Source organism: Spermophilus citellus (assembly GCF_964194105.1).
Source record: "Spermophilus citellus genome assembly, chromosome: 11".
NCBI lineage: Eukaryota > Metazoa > Chordata > Mammalia > Rodentia > Sciuridae > Spermophilus > Spermophilus citellus.
Window position 1 is genome coordinate 76,014,686 of NC_138192.1, and position 24,246 is coordinate 76,038,931.

At 36.9% G+C, this 24,246-nt stretch overlaps 1 protein-coding gene across 1 annotated transcript in view; it reads left to right on the forward strand.

Moving 5' to 3' along the window:
- Positions 1–2,480: 2,480 nt before the first annotated feature.
- Positions 2,481–24,246, forward strand: part of PDK1 (pyruvate dehydrogenase kinase 1) — a 46,160-nt gene continuing 24,394 nt past the window's right edge. The window contains exons 1-8 of the mRNA XM_081261502.1: positions 2,481–2,801; positions 4,183–4,324; positions 7,965–8,036; positions 9,310–9,494; positions 9,765–9,854; positions 11,269–11,346; positions 12,881–12,957; positions 14,752–14,850. Coding sequence (XP_081117628.1) covers positions 2,600–2,801; positions 4,183–4,324; positions 7,965–8,036; positions 9,310–9,494; positions 9,765–9,854; positions 11,269–11,346; positions 12,881–12,957; positions 14,752–14,850 — 945 coding nt within the window. The 5' untranslated portion in view covers positions 2,481–2,599. The remainder of the gene's footprint in view (positions 2,802–4,182; positions 4,325–7,964; positions 8,037–9,309; positions 9,495–9,764; positions 9,855–11,268; positions 11,347–12,880; positions 12,958–14,751; positions 14,851–24,246) is intronic.

Below are 24,246 nucleotides of genomic sequence, written 5' to 3' on the forward strand. Positions count from 1 at the left end.
TGTAAAATCCTAATAAGGCAATAATCAAAAACTGTAATAATGATAAAATAGATGCCATTTGTTAAATATTTGTGCTAACATTGTTATAAGATATCACAGTGACCCAGTAAGATAGACATACTTATTTATTTATTTATTTTTTTAGGTAAATAGACTGAAGTCAGGGGTTAAGAAACTCACACAAGGGCACCTAGCCAGCACAGAGTCAAAATTTAAAACCAGAACCCAGGCTCTTTTCATTATATTATTATTGTATATACAGCTGGGGTCCAATGTCCTGAACTAAGAATTGATCAAGATACCTAGAAGTAACAGGTAAAGTACAGATTTATTGATAGTAAAGATGAAAGTAGCATTTCCTAAGATAGAGCGGAGTGGGCCAAGCAAGAGATAGAGAGAGGCTTGAGGGCTTCATATCTGGAAATTCATATTTTATATGCTGAGCTGTGAGGCATTCTCTTCCCTATGTGGCTCTGATTGAAGAACTTATCCCACTTGCTCCCACTGGTTATTTTAGAATATCACACCTATGGTAGGAGTTATCATGGGTGATGAGTCCCCAGTGGTGAAAATTGTCATGGTAATGGGACACTATAAACAGGGACATGATGACTCATCTCCCTGTCTTGTCCTCTAGCGGCCTTTTTCTTATACCCTGCCTCCATCATCTTGGTGACCCTGAATTCCTACCTAACAATTACATCACCCAGCTTCCCCATAATCCTCCCTGTATCATCTTATAAAGCTCTTGTCCAGACTCTTGGCTAACGGGCATTGACAAGGTCACTTTCTTTCTCTTAAGACTGCCCATTTCACTGTCAAATAGCTGCGACCATTGCCAGTTTTTCCATGTTGAGTCAGATCTGTCTCTCTACAGTATCCACCCACTGGACTTCCATCTGCTGTCTGGCCCACCCAGAACAAACCTAACCTAATCCTTTTTCATGGAGCAGGATCTTTGACATTTGAAGATATGGTGTTGAAGGGTGCCAGAATATACTACCCTCAAATATGCCTCTTTTGGCATATGCATTATTTTGAGTAAAGGCCACTGAAAAGCCAGCAGACACAGGGAAAGCTATAAAAACAGGGCACAAGTTGTTCTTCAGTAAAGGAAATTTCTATTTATAAAGGAGACTTAAAGTCCTCTTCCTACATCTTGACACTCTAAAAATTTACTCTTCTTTGTTGAAGAGGCTCTATAAGCTGGAATTCAAGGTCACTTTTGGAGAATTTTTCTCTGGATATCTCCCATGTATACATGAAATGTATATATTAATAAACAACTGTCTTTCTCTTATTCATCTGTCTTTTGTTTCAGGCATCCATTCTAAGGGCTCATGAGGCTTGAAGAAAAACTTATATTTCCTCCATTATAAGCCCAATCACTACATTTGTTTCCAGGTAGTCAATGTTCCCCTTTGTGCTGAACATAATCTCTCATCTCATTTCTCCTATTTTTACACAGTCCAAGATCTGACCACCATGGAGAAATGAAATGTTATTCTGTACTAGTAACTGCTGGGGATAGACATATAAATTCTATTTAATTGATAAACTTCATGCCAATGGTAAAGTCATTTTGCTGCACCTGAGACATACCTAGCTGGGGTGGTCATAGGGTGCAGCAGCAGTGGAGAGAGGACAGAAGTGCTTCTTACTTGTAATTGCATCCTTTGCAGCTCTATAAACTAATATTATAAATTGTTTAGTCCGACGTTTACTATTTAGAAACCTGGAAAGGGTGGAGCAGCCATGCTTTGACACTAAAAAGATAGTCAAGAGGACGCTTTAAATACACTGCTGACCGTGCAGAAAACGCGTGCAGAGAGCTTTACTCTTCTAGTCGGGCTGCCAGTACTTTTTTCCTGGGACGTCAGTCGCTGTAATGTTATTTAGGGACACCCCCTTACACACACACACACACACACGCACACGCACACGCACACGCGAAAGTGTTCATCGTATTTAGGTACCACTGTTTGGCAAGGGTGCTTCCCCCTGTCACCTGTAAAATGTGGGGCTTGGTTGAGGGATGTAGCTCGATGGTAGTAAAGTGCATGCCTAACATGAGCGAGGCTGAGTTCAATCCCAGGCACTACAAAAATAAATAAACAAATAAATAAAATGGTAAATGTGGGACTTTGTAGAGGAGTATTGTGGAAGGGGCTCCCAGCGCCACCCTGCAGAACCTAGAGCCTTTTGACACAGAACTGGAAGGGGAAGCCGGAAGGTGAAAGTTGTTACGAAAGGGCGTGGGAAGGAGGCGTGCCACACAGAGCGCCGGGCAAGACGACCCAGGGTGCCAACGGCCATTCTCTGGCTGTCCAGGAGCTCGTGAGGTGACCCCCGCCCTACCCCGCCAGCCCGAGTCTGCTCCGGGGTTCGGGCGCAGGCCACTCGCAGCCTCCTTAGCACCGCCTCCCTCCCATATGACCCCGCCCATTTAGGGGCGGGGCTCCCGCGAGGGGGCGGTGGCCCCAGCGGTGACAGCCGCTCCCCGCCCCCGCGGCCCGCCACGTCCCTCACGTAGCGCCTGGCCGCGGCGCGGAGCTGCGAGCTAGCGCCGGGGGCTCCGGCTCCTCCGGCTGGGCTCGGCATGAGGCTGGCGCGGCTGGTGCGCGTAGCCGCCTCGGCCGGCCCGGGCCCGGGGCTACGCGCCTACGGCCCCAGCGCCAGCCGCAGCCTCGCCTCGGATTCGGGCTCCGGCCCGGCGTCGGAACGCGGCGTTCCGGGCCAAGTGGACTTCTACGCGCGCTTCTCGCCGTCGCCGCTTTCCATGAAGCAGTTCCTGGACTTCGGTGAGCGCGGCCCGGACCTCAGGCCTTTGTGCGGCTCCGGGCGCGGAGCTGAGACCGGGGTCGGCTACCTCTGCTCTCCCTTCTCCTCAGTCGCCCCCCCTCCTCCCACATGTTCTTCCTTCCTCTCTTGAGGGTGCTGGTGCTAGCAGGCGGGGTAAATACCTGGGGGCGTGTAGCTTTTTTACTCTGTGCTGTTGAAAACAAATCAGAAGGGTGGTAGGCAGAATGACGTCCCTTCTTTCTGTGCACGTGTGCAGGTGCGCTCTCGGGACCAAGGCCCCTGTGGGGGAGCCAGGTTCGGGCGAGAGTCCAGAGTGCAGGCACCTCCGGGAATAGCGTTCGAAATATGTAGAGTGATGATAAGTACAATCCTAGGATGATTGCATAGAATTGGCATGAATATAGGGAAAGCAAGTTATAACTGGCCCAGTATTTCTTTAGAATGTTTTCCTTGCCAGTGGCTTAAGACTGTTTCCACCAACAGCACATTCATTGCATAAGTAGCCAATGAATCTTGAGCGTGTGTAAAGTACAGGAGTGCAGGGGACTGTGGAGTTTACCACTTTTCATCCAGGTTGTCTGGAATGTGTGCAACAGATTGCAGAAGGAATGGAAATTAGGCATTTTACTTTGACTTCTCATCTGGGGGCCATAAGGGGAAAAGGGAAAACTCAACATAGACTCTTTTGAAAAGTCCAAAAGTTTTGAGTAGAAAAAGTTATCTTCATTGTTGTAAGTGCTGTGAGGTCACTAATATAGCTAGTGGGCTTGAAAGATAAGAGTATGGCTGCCAGCTTATCTTAAGACAGTGGTTTATGGTGGCAGGTAGTGGTGGTTTCTTTGTTTTGTTTCTTTGAGGGTTTTTTGTTTGTTTTGGCTCAAAACACACCATCACTCTCACTTTTACTTTAAAATGACTATAGTGTGGTGAATAGGGTAATTTGACCTTGTTCGCAAGTATACCACTATTACATTTTCACAGGTTGTTTTCCTGTAATACCATAGTTTCTGCTGTTGATAAAGTAAAGGTGCCTTTGCTAAAGCAGCAAGATTCAATTAATTAAAAATGTATTGCTGAAATAATATAACCTTTTGGCTTAACTTTAAGTGAAGCAACTTGCCAAAGGACATTTTTTTTAAATCCAGCTTAGCATTCTGATATAGGAATGGAGACAGAGGAGGTGCAGGTGGCTTTCCATGAATTACACAATTGGCGAGGTCTTGCTTGAAAATGGTTGCTGAACAGGCATTGGTGGTTTTGATTTCTGTGATTCTTCCACTCTGGCCTGACCAGGTAACTCCCCTGCATTTCTCCCTACTTCTTGACTTCTAGTGCCTTAGGTTTTTACTTAACTGTTTTTCCTTCTGTGTTTATTTTCAGGATCAGTAAATGCTTGTGAAAAGACCTCATTTATGTTTCTGCGGCAAGAGTTACCTGTGAGACTGGCAAATATAATGAAAGAAATAAGTCTTCTTCCAGATAATCTTCTCAGGACGCCATCCGTTCAATTGGTTCAAAGCTGGTAACCTTCCCATTTTGTGTTTGTAATTTTGATGGAATCGTGGACTTTACTCAAGGTTAAACCAAATGCTTTTTTACTTTTCGGTGGAATCTTATGGTGGTAGCAGTAGTTCTCTTTTGCTTTTTGGGGGTAGGGTGGGGTGGAGAGTTATATATCTAGGGTTGTCATCTGAAATCTGGGCTTTTTCATGCCTTGGTTTTGAGAAAACCAGTCAGATGTGCACAGAAATACAGATACCAAATTAAGATTTATGTTATTAAATATGCAGGGATGTTATAATCTAATATAAGACAAATATTTACCACTTGTTGATGGCTGGATACTTATGTATATTATCTTCATTTTCTTCAGTGACCCTGCTTGGTAGTTATTAACTCCATTTTACACGGTGAGGATGAGTCACGTATAGGTGAAGTCTTTTGCCTAAGGGGATACCACAGATAGTGGAGCTGGGATTCAAACCCCGATTCACTGGGCTCTACTATACCCTGCTGCCATCAGAATGATGAAAGCTATTAAAGGGTGCATATGGTTGATAAAGTAAAGGTGCCTTTGCTAAAGGGATGTATGCATGTAAACTGCATGTATCTTTATAAATCACAAAAGTTAAAATTTACTCGGTTTTTTATTAACATGTATTTATTATATACTTTAGTGAGGTTCAGTGTGATGTTTCAGTATGTACAACATGTACTGATCATATTCTTCCATTTTAAAAGTGAAGTTATTGAAATTGTATAGAAACTGTGATTTCTCTTTCCATAAATGATAGTGAAGGTCTTAAGGGTACACATTTCTATGTGGCCACCTATCAGTAGCCCTTGTTGTTAATGTTACTAATTTTAAAAATTTATGCTCTTAAGGACTATATTAAAAAAAAAAAAAAAAAGAAAGAAAAAGTACACATACACTGGCCAGAGTTAAGTCTTAAATAGAAAAGTTTAACTGTAAGACATTTCTCAATTGATTCATGGAAATCCTAATTTTCCTTTTGTAGGAGTTATAGCTTGAGTGAAATCCTGATCTAACATCAATTTTAAAAGTGAGAAAAAAAAGTAGGACTATTGTATATATGATCATCAGTTGTTATCTGGTCCAAGTATGGAACAGTTATAAATGTGTGTTTTTTTTAATATATATATATATATATATATATATATATATATATATATATATATATATATATTTTGGTACTAGAGACTGAACCCAGGGCCACTTTACCACTGAACTACATCCCTAGGCCTAGGCCTTTAATTTTTTTATTTTGAGATAGGGTCTTGCTAAGTTGCTGAGGCTGGCCTTGAACTTGCAATCCTCCTGCCTCAGCCTCCTGAGTCTCTGGGATTATAGGCCTGAGCCATCATGGTTGGAATAAATGTGGTTTAAATAAGAGGCAATATTTTATTTTTATTTTATTTTATTTTATTATTTTTTTTAAAGTTAGTAGATATTCTTTTTTTTTTTTTTTAAGACAGAGTGAGAGGGAGAGTAAGAGGGAGAGAGAGAGAGAGAGAATTTTAATATTTATTTTTTAGTTTTTGGCAGACACAACATCTTTGTTTGTATGTGGTGTTGAGGATTGAACCCGGGCCACACGCATGCCAGTCAAGCGTGCTACCGCTTGAGCCACATCCCCAGCCCAAGATGGAATTGAAGGAGAAAATATAATTTTCTGAAGGAAGTTTTTCTTGTTTCTTAAAATTCTTTTGTAGAAGTTGCATATTCTACCTTTATGGAGGTTCCTTAAAGACTAGGTATAGAACCATTATATGACCTATCTATACCACTACTTAGTATTTAAAAAAAATTTTTTTTAGTTGTAGATGGACAAAATATTTTTATTTATTTATTTTTATGTGGTACTGAAGATTAAACCCAGTGCCTCACATGTGCTAGGCAAGTGCTCTATAACTGAACTACAAACTCAGTTCCACTTCTTAGTGTTTATCCTGAATAATTAGAAGTCATCTTACTACAGTGATACATGCATACCATGTTCAGAGCAACACAATTCACCATAGCCAAACTGTGGGAGCAGGCTAGGTGTCCATCAGTGGATGAATGGATAAAGAAAATATGGGATATATATACAATGGAATTTTATTCAGTCATAAAGAAAAATGAATCATGGCATTTGCAGGATTTTGGATGGAACTAGGGACCATCATGTTAAGCAAAGTAAGTCAGTCTCAGAGGTCAAGGGTATATGTTTCTCTAGTGTGGAACTTAGAGAGGAAAAAAAGGGAAAAAAAGATGTGGTGGATCTCTTAAAAATCAAAGAGAGATCAGTAGAGGAAAGGGACCAAGAGGTGGGAGGATGGGAAGTTCTGGGGAATGAGAAAAAGAAAGAGTAACATAGGCTGCTTTTTGAAATCTGGTCTTAGAAGAGGTAGGTGTTCAAATATCTCTTAAAGAACATACTTTTTCTTACCAATGATGAGAAAATTAAGGGTTAAGACAGAATAGCAGCTTCAGAATGGTGTTCTGCATTTTGGAAAGCAAGTAAAGCCTATTGCTTTTCAGGATCAGTTTTTTAGACCAACATATGGATTTACAGATTTGAAAAGTACTTTCATTGTCCTTGTTGCCTGCTAAGTTAGAGAAGTTGTAGATAAACTGCTGAAGTAGAACTTAACACTGTTGAAGCAGGTGATTAAGTGATTGTGAGGTAATTTTAGCACTGGCCTTGTAGTGCCATTGTACTATGGCTGCATGACCTTCAGGAAGTCATATGACCGTTCTCATTTTGGTCATTCATAAATAGGTATTTTGCTGTCTTGAATTGTGAGGTAAATTGAAAACCTTTATTTTCATGATTTCATATTTGTGTTTAGTTCTCTCTAAGCCACATGGTAAAAGAAACATGGTAGATTATAGGCTCTCAGCAAATATTTGTTGACTGGGTATATGCATCTAAATTTAAGCTTTTAAAATACAAACATTTAAGTTAGATTGTTAGAGCAAGGTAAGCTAACCTCCTCCTTTTACTGAGACTAAACAAGCCATTTGCCCAAGATCACATGGTCAGTTAGCATGTCAGATTTAGTTTTCAGGACAGTCAGTATTTATACTGTAATTCATGGTGGGGTTTGAAAGATTTAAAAACTATTTTAGTATATAGACCTTGAAATAGGAAATCTTAAAATGAAATTCAACCTTTTATTTTACCTTTTATTTTGGCTTTCTAGGGGTTGAACCTAGGGGCTTTCTGCCACTGAACTATATCACTATCCCTTTTTATTTTTTATTTATAATTTTTATTATAAAATTTTATAATTTTTATTTTAAAATTAAAATTTAAATTTTAAAGTAGGTTTTTTAAGCTCATTTTCACAATATTGAACTTTCAGAATGCAGAAAACTTTAATCCTTGCCAGGTGTGGTGGCACATGCCTATAATCCCAGTGGCTCAGGAGGCAGAGGTAGGAGGATTGAGAGTTCAAAGCTAGCCTCAGAAACTTAGCAAGGCCCTAAGCAACTTAGTGAGGCCCTAAGCAACTTAGTGAGACCCTGTCTTTAAATAAAATATTTTTTAAATGGGTTGGGTTGTGGCTCAGGTGTTTAGTGTCCCTGAATTCAATTCCCATTACCAAAAGAAGAAAAAAAGAAAAGAAAACTCTAACCCAGATTTGCATTTCAGGTATATTCAGAGTCTTCAGGAGCTTCTTGAGTTTAAGGATAAAAGTGCCGAAGATGCTAAAGCTATTTATGAGTAAGTATATGAGTTTGACTCTATTCCAAGCACAATTTTTATGTCCTTTAAACATTATATAAAAACATAAATGGGGGCTGCAGCTGTAGCTCAATGGTAAAGTGCTTGCCTGGCATATGTGAGGCACTGGATTTGATCCTTAGCACCACATAAAAGTAAATAAGGATACTGTGTGTCCATCTACAACTAAAAAAATATTTTAAAAAACCCATAAATGTATTACATTTAAACCTGCTATTGGACCACTGTAGGGAAATTGATGAACTTTTAGCTTCCTTCTACTTTAGAACGTATGATATATCTATATATTTATAGTATAGCAGCCCGTATCGGTAAGGCAGGTAATGTCTATCAATGAGCTGGGCTGGAAAGAAGAATTTCTGCATGTTCTTCACAGTAGGAAAAGACAAAAAGGCTCAAGGGTGATGATCAGTAGAAATCTGGATATGGCCTCAGTGCCACTGGAACTGTAAACTTGGAGAGTGTGTGGCCTTCCAGTGGATATTCATCCTCAGTCAACCACTGATCATCACCATTTGGAAATGCTGCTCAAATCATCTGAATTTTTCTGTTTTTAAAGAAAAGCTACAAGTCTAGTTTTTAAACATAAAACCTTCCAATTGTGAAAGACTGGCATCTAATTTCAATTCTTTTGTTATACTAAAAGACTATAAAAACATGATTGTACATCTCTATAGTAATGTAAGTGATGTGACTGTTTTCCTAACCAGCATACAAATCAATAAATCAGAGTAGTCACCTCAGCAGGTTTCTTCTTATTCCAGTGAATGTTGCTCAAAATGTAAAGATTATCTGTCCTCAGAATCTGCTATAAGTTTTTGAATAGTCTTTAAACTGGATAGCAACTCTTAATTTTTTAAACATGATTTTGGTATGAAAATAAAATTAAAAAATCACTATGTGCCTAGTTACATGAGTGATGTCATTTAGTGTTTAAGACAACTCCGCTGAGATAATATGATTGTGCACAAAGAGGGTGGGTGACTTGAGGTAGGTGACTTGCAATCCTCCTGCCTCAGCCTCCTGAGTTGCTGGGATTACAGATGTGCCCCACCACACCTGACAAGCTTTTTTTTTTTTTTTTCCTTCCTTTCTTTTATTTTTTTAAATTAATTTTGTTTGTTTTGCTTTTACACAAATAGAGAACAACTTTTCATTTCTCTGGTTGAACATGCACATCTGGCAAGCTTATTTTTTAGTATTAACTCACTCGTCAATATATTTGGCTGTTTTAACAGACTGGGGTTTTTAGCTTCACAGATACTGTGATACGGATCAGAAACCGACACAACGACGTTATTCCCACAATGGCCCAGGGTGTGATTGAATACAAGGAGAGCTTCGGGGTGGATCCTGTCACCAGCCAGAATGTGCAGTACTTTTTGGATCGATTCTACATGAGTCGAATTTCAATCAGAATGTTACTAAATCAGCACTGTAAGTGTCCTGAAGTTGAGAGAAGCTGCTGAATAAAGTGTGTTTGAGTATTTTAAATTCATTTAGAAAACTGCCCTTTAGTGAGAGCATTTAGTTGTACTTTTTTGCTTATTAAGAAAAGTAAGTAGACTAAAAAGGAGTATTTTTATTGAATGTAAAATGCCAGTTTTATGCTTAAAGAAAATAGCTATTCTATTTAGTACCATTTGAAGAAATAGTTATCAAAGGGCATTAGATAGATTTGCTTACTTGTTTTTTATTTTTTGATAGCTTTATTGTTTGGTGGAAAAGGAAGTCCATCTCATCGAAAACACATTGGTAGTATAAATCCAAACTGCAATGTAGTGGAAGTTATTCAAGGTAAATACATTTCTTCTTTGGAAAGGTTATAAAAGTCAAAATATTTGAATGTTTTTCTTCCTACTAAAACACTTATTACTTTATCATGAGACAAAATGTTAGGAGCAAATGTGTGAGTTTGAAAATTACTTTATAACATTAATTGTGGGTTATGTATAAGATGAATGTTTTGTTGATAGAAGTCTTTGTTAAGCAAAGTTTGGTGATATTGTTGAAGGTATCTATCTGTTTCACATTAAAAAACTCAAATCTCTACTCTCTTTTTAATTCTTTATTCTAGAAGCAATAATTCATAACATTTTAGGTTACATCTTTTTATATTCTTTCTCTTTGTACCATGTGTACATACATGTATGAAATTGTTGATCATGCCTATTTTTATTGTTTGTGGAATATAGGATATACCTTATATTTTTCTACAAGCTTACAGATAGATACCTTACAATGTTGATACATATGGATACACCCTAAATTTTTGTGTTTTTTGGTTTTTTGCGGGGGATGGTACTAGGGATTGAACTCAGGGAACTCAACCACCAAGCCATATCCCCAGCCCTATTTTGTATTTTATTTGGAGACGGGGTCTCACTGAATTGCTTAGCGCCTTTCTTGTTGCTGAGGCTGCCTTTGAGTTTACAATCCTCCTATCTCAGCCTCCCTAGCCACTGTGATTACAGGCCTGCACCAGTGTGCCTGGCCACCCTATGTTCTTGAATGGTTCTGTAGACTTTATCAGTATGTATTAATCTATTCTTCTGTTAATACACACTTGGGTGGTTTTCTTTTCTTTTTTTTTTGTTACCAACAATATTTCAGTGAACATCCTTATGCTGACATTTGCTAGTATTTTATAAGGCAGGATTCCTATAATTATAATACTTAAATGCATTTAAATTTTTGATACATCCAAAAGAAAAAAAGGTATCAAACAATAAATGAGAATACCTATTTCTTATATCCTTACAAAGTCTTAGTTTTTGATATGTGTATTATAAATATTTTCTTAACCTGCTGTTTTTTTTTCTTTTGATGTGTTTATGGTATCTTCTCCCATACTAATGTTTTAAATTTTTAAAAAATATTTTTTAGTTGTAGATGGACACAATACCTTTATTTTATTTATTTATTTTTATGTGGTGCTGAGGATTGAACCCAGTGCCTCACATGTGGTAGGCAAGTGCTCTACCACTGAGCTACAACCCCAGCCATGATGTTTTCAATTATTGTAGTCAATCTATCATTCTTCTTCATGGATTTTAGATTTTGTCATGTTACGCTTTTCCCCCTAAGATTATTGAAGTTTATTTTCTTCTATAGAGAGTTTTAAATTTTCATTTGTTAGTATTGTTGCCATCTTAATGCGTGAAACTTATGGAGGTTTACTTAATATTTTTTTTGTTTTGATTTACACTAGATGGCTATGAAAATGCTAGGCGTCTCTGTGATTTGTATTATATTAACTCTCCTGAACTAGAACTTGAAGAACTAAATGGTAAGCATGATGTTGTCTTTTCAGTGATTAGTGTCATGACTACTGCGAAGGAATTATAGGAAGAATTTATATTTGTTTTGATTTAAAAAAATTTTTTTTATTAAATTTTTCATTGGATATAAAAGCTGAAGAGCAATCCTATAAAATATATACAAGTGTGTTCACACACATATAATTTAGTTGGATTCTTTGTGAAAAATGTTTTGGCTTTTTCTGTTTAATTTTCCTTATTTTTAATTGATAGTGTTGATTCATTGCTTATATTTTATTTTCTGGATAGTCAGAAAAAAAAATGATGCCAGGAAAATTACGTTTGACTTTTATGTATGCTTTCAGTAATGTAAAGGTTACCCCCCCCTTTTTTTTTTTACTTCCTGACTTGTATATCTTTTTTTTTTTTTTAATTGAGGAAATGAAAAGACTAGGCATGTAAGAGAGGAACAAAAAATGCTTATCTATTTGAGATCACTTTCTCTCTGATGGTTGTCTTTTACTCTTTTGGACAAAAAGGGTTTAGATGTCTTAGAAGATTAATGAGTATCACTGTTTTTCCTGAAAGTATGGTAGTTTGACTGACAATTTTAAGAAGATGGTGGGAAAAATAAAATTAAATAGACTTTTACTAAGCCATATTCTGGACCCTACAATGGGAGCATGGTGGGAGAAATTGCCCAGTTGAAAATAGAGTTGTTTGGTGGTTTTCTAAAGCCATGTTGACTCTTCTGATTCACAATGTGCCATTTACTAATTAAGAATCTCAATGCACAAATGATAGTTTGGGAACATGAACTGCTGTGGGCAGTTTCCAGATATCCCATTCATGTTCCCAAGGGGGAGTTTATTCAGAGGACAGTCTGATTTATTAGTTGAGTTTAAAATTGATTATTGGTCGAATTATTCTAAAGCATGGTGTGTCTCATTTTTTCACTCTTCTAAAGGTCTGTTCTTGGTACACTTGTTCCCCTTCCCCACCCCCAGCTTGCTCCTATTAAATGTTCAAATGCAGAATTATTACCCTTTGAGAAATTGGTGCTAACTTTTTATGATTATGATTATTATTTTATTATTATTCAGCTGGATTTCCATACAAATAAATGCCTGAGATAAAATAGATAGCATTCCACCCAAATGCAACTTTTAGAAAATGGTTTTAAAATATATATTTATATGAAGGAGACTATGAAATCTGTAGACTTTTAATACTCTTTGGAAAGAAAAATTCCTGCTTAAGGTTGAGGCCTTTTAAAAAGACTTACCGTTATAGAGAAGGATGGGAGGATGGGTTGGTTAAATAGTTATGCCAGATTGTGAAAAATGACCACAGGACTCTTGTCTGTCAGTTTTCACTATTAGTGAGTGTGGGGTTCAAACACTAATACAGTGAAGAAGTATTTAGAAGTATTGTGGCAGTTCTCCCCCAAATAACACTGTCCTCCATAGTGAATGTTTTCTTTTCATCACTACACAATTTATTCTTAAAAATGCTTTAAGCACATCTCTCTGTACTTTCATATTTTTCTCTTCTGCTCTATAGCAAAATCACCAGGACAACCAATACAAGTGGTTTATGTACCATCCCATCTCTATCACATGGTGTTTGAACTTTTCAAGGTTTGTAAAATAGTATTACATAACCTTTATCAGTCCTTTCCTGAGGATAGGAATTTGCTCTGCAAGTCAAATATTCCTCTGGGTTCTATTTCATTAAAAGATGCCATTTCATGCCACATTGCTGGAGAACAGACATTTGTAAGTAAGATCAGGCACCTTTAGGTAGTGGTGAGCTCAGACTTCAGAATTAGAAAGACCTGAGTTTGAATTCCAGTTCTGTCACTTAGTATGTGTGACATTGGGCAAGTCACTCAACTCCTTAGTTTCTTCTCCTGTAAAACAAGGATAATACTATCAATATTATTTATGAAGATTGGACATGTGAAAGTGTCCAATGCAATGACAGCCCATTATAGGTGCTTAACAAAGTTATATTCATGTTTTTGTAAACCAAAATATTTAGAAGAGTGATCTTTTTTCTACCCTTGAGCCCCATTGGTATGCTTGCCTTTTAAGTCATATTGACTCACAAGGCTTCTATATTATGTTTGCTCCTTATAACAAAATTTGAAAACTAAATAAAATTATACTGGTGAAGTTGAGGGTGTTTCTTTTTCTCCTCCAATGACACTTATTGATTGATATGAAAGTGGGTGATGAGTGGCACTGGTTCCTGTGGCTGAAGACAGCTGCCCTAAGTCAGAAGCCTGTATTTGCCTTACTTTAGTTACCGTGTCTTCAGCCATCAGCAACCAGAATAGAGAAGAGGTAGCTTTATGTCTGATTATGTAAAAGAAAAATATACTGAAACACAGAAATTGACTGAATATCTCAGAAAAGCAAGTGTTCAAGAATGCTTTTCTGTTCTGAGACTGTAAGAACGCATTTAATACCTTTCAGAATGTAACGAAGTAGTTAAGTGTGATTGGCACTTAAAGTGTTAAAATGTTCTTTTCCTTGAAATTTCAGTCACATGAAGACCAATGATGCTTAATATAAGAAGCATTCCATATTCTGTATTTTATATCATACCAGCAATGACAATAGCTTTCTGTTGGAACCTCCTCTTGAGCTGCCTTGGATAGGGATAACATAGTCTCTTTCTCAGGCTACTCAGTCCTGAATGGTGTGCCAGTGCCAACATGTTCTTCCAAATTGAGTCCTGACTTTAGCTTTTTTTAGTTGTATCTTCCCCAACCCCTAGTACTGGGCTTTGGACTCAAGGCCTCACAGGTGCTAGGCAAGTGCTCTATCCCTGAGCTACACCCGTAGCAGTTATAGCTAGTCTTTATCAGTTTCTACTCCAGTGCTACGTGTCATGTTACTTGTGTTTAATGCTCACAGTGTATTGGCGTTGAGTACCTCATGTCCTTTAGAAATTGGTCAAACAGTTTTACAATATAAATATCTTTAGTTTCAAACTTGCAATAAAGGAAGCTTTTATAAGACTATTGGCGTTTCTACTATATGAAAAAAAAATTATTTTCTTTTAAAGAAATTTATAAGAATTAAACTAGATCTTAAAAGTAAAGCTGAAACTGAGTTTTCAAAACTAAGTTTTGCTTAGTATTTACTAAAATTCTGAAAGTGGATGGAATCTTACTTTAATGTTAACTAGTTTAAAGTATTTAGAAATCAACTTTTGGAAAATGTGTAGAATTTAGTTGGAATCTTTAAATGAAAGTAGTCCTCAACTTTCTCCCAAAATTGACTCAAAAAATTTTAAAGTAATCTTTATGGTTATAAGAATTATAATTCTTTGAATTAAATTCAAATAGTGCACATGTACTTGAAAATTATAGTTTCTCTTTTTTAAAAAAGTTTTATTCTTAACATAACCTTGATGTATTTCAGAATGCAATGAGAGCAACTATGGAACACCATGCTGACAAAGGTGTTTACCCCCCTGTTCAAGTTCATGTTACATTGGGTAATGAGGATTTGACTGTAAAGGTAACTTTTTTCAAATTGATGTACAGGAATGAAAGGATAGTCATATACATAGCTTGTAGCAGACCTAATTTACTCTCAGGGGAAAGAAATCTAGTCTCTAACACATAATAAGTAGAGTGCTTCATTTATGTGGCAGATTATAGAATTATTTCAAGTTTGTTTCTAGTGTGGTCCCTAATCCAAGTAGTTCAAATTGAAGTAAATCCTAGAGACAGACAGTAGTAATTATGAGTATCTATTTTGATAACTAAAATTAAAAACATTTGGTTATTTATATTTTGATGGAAAGAGTAAATATTTTTTCATTTTTAAACAATACTTTTCAGTCTCCTTTTGCTTTGTTTTATCTGGTTCTTGTAACAGCTCCTTATTTAGGACACAGGTAATTTTACCTTCAGTTTTAAAGATGAGGAAGGTAAAAGTGATTAGCTTAGGATCACACAGGAAACCAATGCCATGGGATATGAAATTCAGTCCTCCGATCTCAGTGTCAGGCCTTTCCACTACAGTGTTCCGATAACCCAGTTTCTTAAGAGCATGATAGTGTTTCTGTTTTTAAAATAATTACGTAAAATGTGGAGAATATAAAAATCTGACAGGTTAGTTCCTGGCCATTTGTTGGCCTCATAATTCAGATAGTCTTTGAGTTATTTCTTCTGATAGTTATTGCTGTATTTCTGAGGAGTATTCTGATAATACTATTTCTGAAATTTTCCACATCTTAAATGTAAATATTAGCTTTCTGTTATAGTAGCCTAGGAGTTAGAACATCAAGACATTAATGGAATACTTGTCCCCTCACTCCCAGCCACAGGTGCTGCTCTGCCTGCATGTATTTAAGTATTAAGTTCATACATGGAAAAGTTGAAAATAATCATGCAGAATTTTGAAGGTGCTTTTTCTTTTTTAAAAGCATATAATTCATTGACTTCTTTTTTTTTAAACTGTATTCACAAGGTTGTACAATCATCACTACTGACTAATTTCAGAACATTTTTAATCACTCCCAAGAAAAATCTGAGTTCCCTCCCATTAATAGTCACTCTCCATTTCCTCTTCTCCCCAGCCCTTGGCAACCACTATCTCCTTTCTCTCTATGGATATCCCTGCTCTGGACATTTCATATAAATGCTATATGTAGTCTTTTGAGACTGACTTCTTTCACTTAGTAAAATGTTACAGCATGTATCAGTAGTTCATTCTTTTTTATGGATGAATAATGTTCAGTTAGAGGGGTATGACACATTTTGACTATCCATTCATTATATGATGGGCATTTGTTTTTTTTCAGTATTTTGGTTATGATGAAATAATACTACTATAATATGTTAAGTTTTTGTGTGAATGTGTGTTTCAGGTCTGGGATCTTTTGGGAAACTGAGCAACATGAAGGCTCCTCTTCAAACCCTGATTCTTGCAAGCATGCTGGAAAGATTTCAGACATGTTACTTAGAGTAATAGGCATGAGTTTATTCAAAGAAATGGGAAAGGGGAAATGGGAACACTGTCTAGGGAGAGAGTGGATCTCTCAGAGAGGAGGGGGACAGTGTGCCTCTCCCGCCTTCGAGTTTTATTGGGGGTCCTTAGGGAAGTTTCCACAGAGTCCTTCCCAAGTCTGCCTCTTGACTTTTGACTGACAGCAGGATGACATTAGACTTTGAAGTCCCCACTGGTATGACACCTCTGAGTCACTTTGGCTCATGCTGACTGGTTCTAATTGAAACCTGTTTTTGCAGATTTTATGGTAAGGAGAATTACCCTTATCTCTCTGGGATTTGGTCTGTGTAAAGGTCACAGAAGTCCCCTCCTTCAGGGTAACTTATGTTCTTTTTACTGGCATTATTTTAGGCTTGCATTTCTTCTGCAAATAACAGAAAATGTTAATTAAGCTCCTTAGGAATGTAACATATCCTGTTGCCTTAAGTTAGGTAGGGCTGCTTTTCAAAAGTGAAAACATGTGGGGGTCAGCATGATGGGCCTACTTTAAAGAATTATTCCCTTAACCTCATGTTCCCACCACTAATGTCTGTCTGTTCCCTATCAGTCTTTGGTGTATTCCTAGGAGTTGCACTGCCAAATCACATAGTAACGCTTAGGTTTAGGTTTAACTTTTGAGGAACTTCTCAAAGTCACTGTATCTTTATATTCCCATCAGAAATGTTTGAAGTTTACACTTTTTCCACATTCTTACCAATACTTATTTTTGTCTGTCTTTTTGATTATAGTTGTTTTTGTGGGCTTGAAGTGGTATGTCATTGTGGTTTTGATTTGCATTACCCTAATGACCGATGATGTTGAGCATGTTTTCATTTGCTAATTTGACATTTGTATATCTTTGAAAAATGTTAATTAATTAAGATCCTTTGCCCTCTTATTATGTTAACTATTGGGATTGGGGTTTTTATTACAGAGATGTAAGAGTTCTTTCTATATACATACTATATATGTGTAAAAATATTTTATACACATATATATATATATATATGTATATATGATGCTATTACCTAATGAAGTTTGCAATTTCAGTGAGATCTTTTTACTTTTTTTGTGGGGGGCAGTCCCAGGGATTGAACCTTGCCGCAGTCTTGGCTGGGCACAGAATCACGAGCCACCACACAGCTTTGTAGATTCAAACAGCAATTCTTTATTCCCGAACTCACACCGGCCTCCACACACGTTCTGGGGCAATCCCAGTTCTGCTGCCACCCAATTCACCTACTACACGAGGCTTTTTTCCCAAAATGCTCTCTGAATCTCACGAGAGCTCAGGTAGCAGGAACGCCCTATTTCCAGCAGCAATAATCCTCAACATCGAACTTCCCTAAAACCCAAGGTCTTAAACTGGGAACGCCCTAAACCCAAGGACCGGGATACTATACTTCCTCAAACTGCAGGATACACACTAATCCTGGATCCACCCTTGTCCTTGAGTAGGGTCATCTTTCTCAAACACACATGCAAGGTCACAGCAAATTTAACATGGGGTACACTGGCAAGGAAATCGATGCGTCATTCCTACTTGGTAATGGCCCTCAGCAGAACCTAGGGCCCTAGTACATGCTAGGCAAGCTAGGCAAGCTGTTTATCACTGAGCTATATACCCCAGCTCTCCTTCATTTTCTTCTTCTTCTTCTTTTTTTTTTTTTTTTTGTGGTGCTGGGGATTGAACTCAGAGCCTTGTGTATGCAAGGCAAGCATTCTATCAACTGAGCTATATCCCCAGCCTTTCTTCACTTTCTTGATAGTGTCTTAGAAATATGAAGTTTTTAGTTTTGAGAAATTCCAATTATTCTAATTTTTTTAGTAATGTTTTGAAGTTTTTAGTGTTCAGTCTTGTACTTGTTTGCCAAGTGTTTTCCTAAGTATTTTGCTCTTTTTGATGCTGTTGTAAATTGGTTTCTCAGTTCTATTTTTGGATTGTTCATTGCTAGTGTATGGGAATATAACTGATTTTTGCATACCGATCTTGTATCCTGCATCCTTGCTGAACTTGTTTGCATTAGCTCTAATATTTTTTGTGGAATGCTTAGGATTTTCTATATACATGTAATCTTTAAATAGAGATAATTTTATTTCATTTCTTTCCTATCAGGATTTTCTTTTGTTGCCTAATTGGTGTAGCTGGAACCCCATCCCAATGTTGAACAGAATTGGTGACAAGAGACATTTTTGTGTTTTTTCTAATCCTGGGGGAGAGCTTTGAATCTTTGACCATTTAGTATGATATTAGCTGTGGGTTCTTCATAGTTACCCTTTATCATGGAGGAAATTTGCCTTTAAGTTTATTGAGTGTTTTTATTATGAAAGGATGTTGGATTTTGTCAGTTACTCTTTTTGCAAAGATTGAGATGATCATGTGGCTTTTTTTTTATTTTGTTAATTGATATATTTGGTTGATCTTTGTATGCTGAGCCAACATTGCATGTTAGAGATATGTATCCCTTTGATGATTTATGTTGTCTTTTGGGGGGATTTTTACATTCATATTAATAAGGTATGTTTGTAGTTTTTGTTTCTTGTGACTCATTTGGTTTTGGTGTCAGAGTAATATTGGCCTTATAGACTGAGTTAAAAAGTGTCCCCTCCTCTTCTATATTTTGGAAGGGTTTATAAAGAATCAGTGTTATCTCTTTCAATATTTGATATATTCCATGGTGAATCCTTCTGGGCCTGAGAATGTCATTGTGAGAAGATTATTGATTACTAGTTGAATTTCTTTATTTGTTATATATTCAGACTTATAGATACTTGTAGATATAAATAATAGATTTGTTATCTACTATATTCAGATTTTTCTGTCTTCCTATGCCATTTATTAAAATTTGTGTCTTTCTAGAAATCTGTCCATTTCATTATCTAATTTTTGCATACACTTGTTCATAGTATTCCTAATAGTTTTTTATTTTGTAAGGTAAGTAGTGGTGTCCTGATTGAAGTCAGGTTAAACCTATCTACCTACTTAAACACTTATCATTTCCTTATGATGAAAACATTCAAAATCCTTTCTTCTAACTTTTTTAAAAAGATACATTATTGAAGTCATCTTTCATTTCTTTTTTGTACCAGCGATTGCACCCAGGGGCACTTAACCACTGAGCCACACCCTCAGCCCTTTTGTGTATTTTTTTTTTTTTAGCATTCTGAAATTTAATGTTGAGTGGCAAAAGTCAGACCAAAAAATAATATTTTATATAGATCCATTTGTATAAAGATCTTTTGTGTATTTTATTTAGAGAAGGGGTCTTGCTGAGTTGCTAAGTGCCTTGATAAGTTGCTGAGGCTGGCTTTGAACTCATGATCCTCCTGCCTCAGCCTCTCAAATTGCTGTGATTACAGGCCTGCACCACCACACCCAGCTTCATCTTTCATTTCTGATTTTATTAATTCAAATCTTTTTTTCTTGGTCCACATAGCTAAAGATTTGTCAATTTTGTTAATAATTTTGAAGACCAGTTTTTAGTTTCATTAATTTTTCTCCATTATTTTTCTGTGTTGCATTAATTTCCACTTTCACCTTTGTTGTTTTCTTCCTTCTCCTTGCTTTGGTAATAGTTTGTTCTCATTTTTCTAATTTCTTAAGGTGGAAGTCTAGTTTATTCCTTTGAAACATTTTACAGTTATAAATTTTTCTCTCAACACTGCTTTCTCTGTCATAAATTTGTTTTGCTTTGTTTTTGGTACAGGAATTAAACCCAGGACCTTGCTTATGCTAAGCACTTACTCTACCACTGAGCCGTATAAGTTTTTTTACATATTGTTTTCATTTTCAGTTATTTTAGAGCATTTTCTAATTTCCCTTGTGGATTCTTCTTTGACCCACTGGTTATTCAGGAGTTTGTTGTTTACCACTTATTTGTGAATTTTCACCGTTTTCTTCTGTTATTGATTTCTAATTTTATTACTTTGTATGATTTCATTACTTTTACATTGATCAAGATTTTGTCAAATGGCCCAACATAAAAATCTGTCTTGGAGACTGTTCCTTGTGTACTTGAGAAAAATCTGTGTTCTGTTAAACCTCATTGGTTTATAGTGTTGTTCAGGTCCTCCATTTTCTTGTAGATCTTCAGTCTAGTTCAATTCATTGTTGAAAGTGTGGTATTGACATCTCATATATAATATTGTTGAATTGTCTGTTTTTTCTTCAGTTTTGTCAATTTTTGTCTCATATTCAATGCATATATTTCTAATTGTTTTATCTTTTTGGTGTATTGACTTTTTATTATTAAAATGGCCCTGTCTCTTATCAATTTTTATCTTAAAGTATATTTTGTCTGACATTATCAAAACTGTCCCAGCTATCTTTATTCTGTTTCATGGTATATCTTTACAGACTTTATTTTAAACTTCTTTTAATCTTTGACTTAAAGTGTGTTTCTTGTAGACAGCATATAGATTTAAAAAAAAAATCCATTCTGTTAGTGTCTGCTTTTGATTGGAATTTTCAGGCCAGTTATATTTAATGTAATTACTGTTAACTTAAAATTTATGTTTGCCATTTTGTTGTTTTTTATGCCGTCTATCTTTTTGATCCTTTATATTTCCATCACTGCTGCCTTTTTTGGTTAAAATGTTATTTTGTAGTGTACCATTTGAATTTCCTCCTTGTTTTTCTTATTTGTTTCTTTTCTTTTTTTGGTGATACTAGGGATCAAACTGAGGGCCTCACACATGCTTTGCAAGCTTTCTACCACTACTGTACCCTCAGCCTTTTTTCTTTTTTTTTTTTTTTTTAAGAGAGAGTGAGAGAGGGGAGAGAGAGAGAGAGAATTTTTAATATTTATTTTTTAGTTCTCGGCGGACACAACATCTTTGTTTGTATGTGGTGCTGAGGATCGAACCCGGGCCGCACGTATACCAGGCGAGCGCGCTACCGCTTGAGCCACATCCCCAGCCCCTCAGCCTTGTTTCTTTGAGTTAACTTGTTAGCAGTTATCCTGGAGATTACAGCTAACTACTTAATTTATAACAATCTAATTCAGATTATACCAATTCAATTTTAATAGAATATACATACTTTGCTTCTATGTAAACCTGTTCTTTCTGTCCTTTGGCTGCTGTAGTCATGTTTTTGTACACTATGTGATCTTTTACACAGATTTGTAATCACTGTTCTGTGCAGTTGACTTATAAGTCAGATAAAAGGAAAAAAAGATTACAAACAAAGAATATTTACACTGTCTTTTATATTTATTTACATAATTGCCTTTATTGGTGCTCTTTAATTTCTTAATGTGGCTTAAATTTTTTGTCTAGTGTCCTTGTTTTAGTCCAAAGTATTCTCTTTAATATTTCTTTTTTCTCTTTTTTTCTTCCTCCCTTCTTTTCTTCCTTCCTTCCTTTCTTCCTTCCTTCTTCCTCCCTCCCTCCCTCCCTCCCTTTCTTTTCTTTTTTTTTTGAGTGGTACTGGGGATAGAAACCAGGACTTGGTGCATGTGAGGGGTGTTCTACCATTGAGCTAAATCCCCAACCTTTTTAAAAGTTTTATGTTGAAACAGAGTCTCAGTAAGTTGCTCAAGCTGGTTTTGAACTTGTGATCCTCCTGCCTCAGCCTCTCAAGTGGCTGGGGTTAGAGGTGTGTGCCACTGCATCTAGCTTAGTATTTCTTGATATTGATGAACTCAGTTTTTGCTTCTCTGTGAATGTCTTCATTTCTTCCTCATTTTTGATGAATAGTTTTGCTGGCTATAAAATCCTTGGTTTGTAGTCTTTTCTCACTTAGCATGTTAAATATGCCATCCCACTGCCTTCTGGTCCTATGCTTTTAATGTGAGAAATCAGCTCTATTAATCTTGTTTAGGATCCCATTTGTATAATGAGTTTTTTCTCAGACTGGATGATTTCAGTCAATCTGTCTTCATTGTCCTGATTCTTTCACCTGTGTGTTCAAATCTGCTATTGAATTCCTCTAGTGAATTTTTCATTTGTTATACTTTTAAACTTCCAAGTTTCGATTTGGTTCTCTTATATTATTTTATCTTTTTTATTGCTATACAGTAGTATAGCATTTTTACTTTCCATAGTTTTAGTTACCCATGGTCAACTGTGGCCTGAAAGTATTAAATGGAAATGTCAGAAATAAACAATTCTTAAGTTTTAAATTACATGTCATTCTGAGTATTGTGATGAAATCTCACATCTTCCTGCCCCATTTTGAACCATTACATCATCACTCCCAGGATTTGAAATATCCTTTCATCCAGCATACCCATCCAATATTTGCTGTCTACCTGTTTTGTACTCATATAGTATCTGTCTTGTTTGTAAGATTGACTATTGCAGTATGTTGGTGCTTATTTTATCTAATAATGACCCCAAATTGGAGAGTAGTGATTGAAAGGAGTTAGCGGGGCATAAAACACAGAAGGATAGAGAAACTGTGATACTGTGTGGCAATGCTGCTGGACATATAGGAATAGCCATAATACATATTGGATTAGGTGCTATCTGTAGTCTTGAGCATCCACTTGGGATCTGGGATATGTATCTTTTATTGTTATTTTATTTTTTACTGTATGGCAAGATGATATCCTTGTGTTACTTTAATTCTTGGAATATGTTTAAAATAACTGCTTTAAGGCTGGGGATGTGGCTCAGCCACGCAACCAGCACGCTAGCTTCATACTGTAAGGGTCCGGCGAAACGTCGGAGAAAGAGACCACGAGACTAGCTTCATGCAATGGCAAGGGGGATTTATTGGATCCATTCCAGTGCGCTGGGACTCTGTGCTCACTCAAGAAGGGAGAGCAGCCCAGAGCCCAGAGCAGAGGTCAAGCAGAGCTTAAGTACACTTTTTGGAGAGGGTGGGGGGCTTTGCATACATCAGAACAAATCATCATGAGGCGCGGGAAAATTGAACAACAACTCTGATACATGATTAGTCCATTCATTGGCGGGAACAGGCTGGGCAGGGGTGATTGGTCACTTCTAAACTGGGTACACATTCAAACTGATTGGTTCGGGCCCTGGGACGAACTGCACAGGGCCCTAGGCTGAATGGCCAGTAGGGCGTTGTCTTAACTATCTCAGGAATCTGGGTGTAACAGAGGAACTTAATAGTACCTAATCTTTTACATTTCAATTCAAGGTTTCCAGCTTAGAAACTTTACCCTTTCATTCCCCACTCCTTTTTCTGACTACTTTTAATCTTAAAAGTAATGAATCATAATTATTGGGGAGTCTCATTTTTCATCTCTGTCGGTGGAGCATATTGCCTTCTGATTACCATGGGTTGTCCTGTGTTTCCTGGAATCATTTTCAGCATGGCCTCCATTTTAGATTTCACTCGATATTAGACCCCGATTTATCTAACTACACTGACTACCTAACTTTAAATCTGGCTTCATTCCCCCTCTAATTTGGGAACTCCTTACTGCTGTGAGGAAGGGGGACGAAGAGGATCTCTCTGGCTTCTTCAGGCTGAAAAGGGACGGTGTGGGGCAAGCAGTTTGGAGTCCCCCTTAAAAATATCGGGTCTATCGAGTGGTCCATGCTAAAAGTCCAATTGAGAAGTAATAGGCTGGAGGGCCATTCGAGTGGTAGGTGGTCTATAAAAGAAACAAGAATTCATTAGTACTGGAACCAGATTGATGCAGCAAGAAATGCCACAGCACAGAAATATGCCAATGAGTATAATGGCCAAGACAAAGATTAACAATGTTTTTCAATAAGGCAGTACCAGGAACTAGGAGCTAAGATATTGTTTTCACAACAAAGTTGCTGAGGACATGGCTTCCATCTGAGCATGTAAATCTTTAAGGATATTTTGTCACATTGTCAGAAATGCCAGGGATGTAAACACAACAACTAACATTTAGGGTTACAGATGTCCTTTTTATTAAGATATAGTCTAATAATCTAATGCCATCTGATCCTGCAAAATCCTTTGCTAGTATG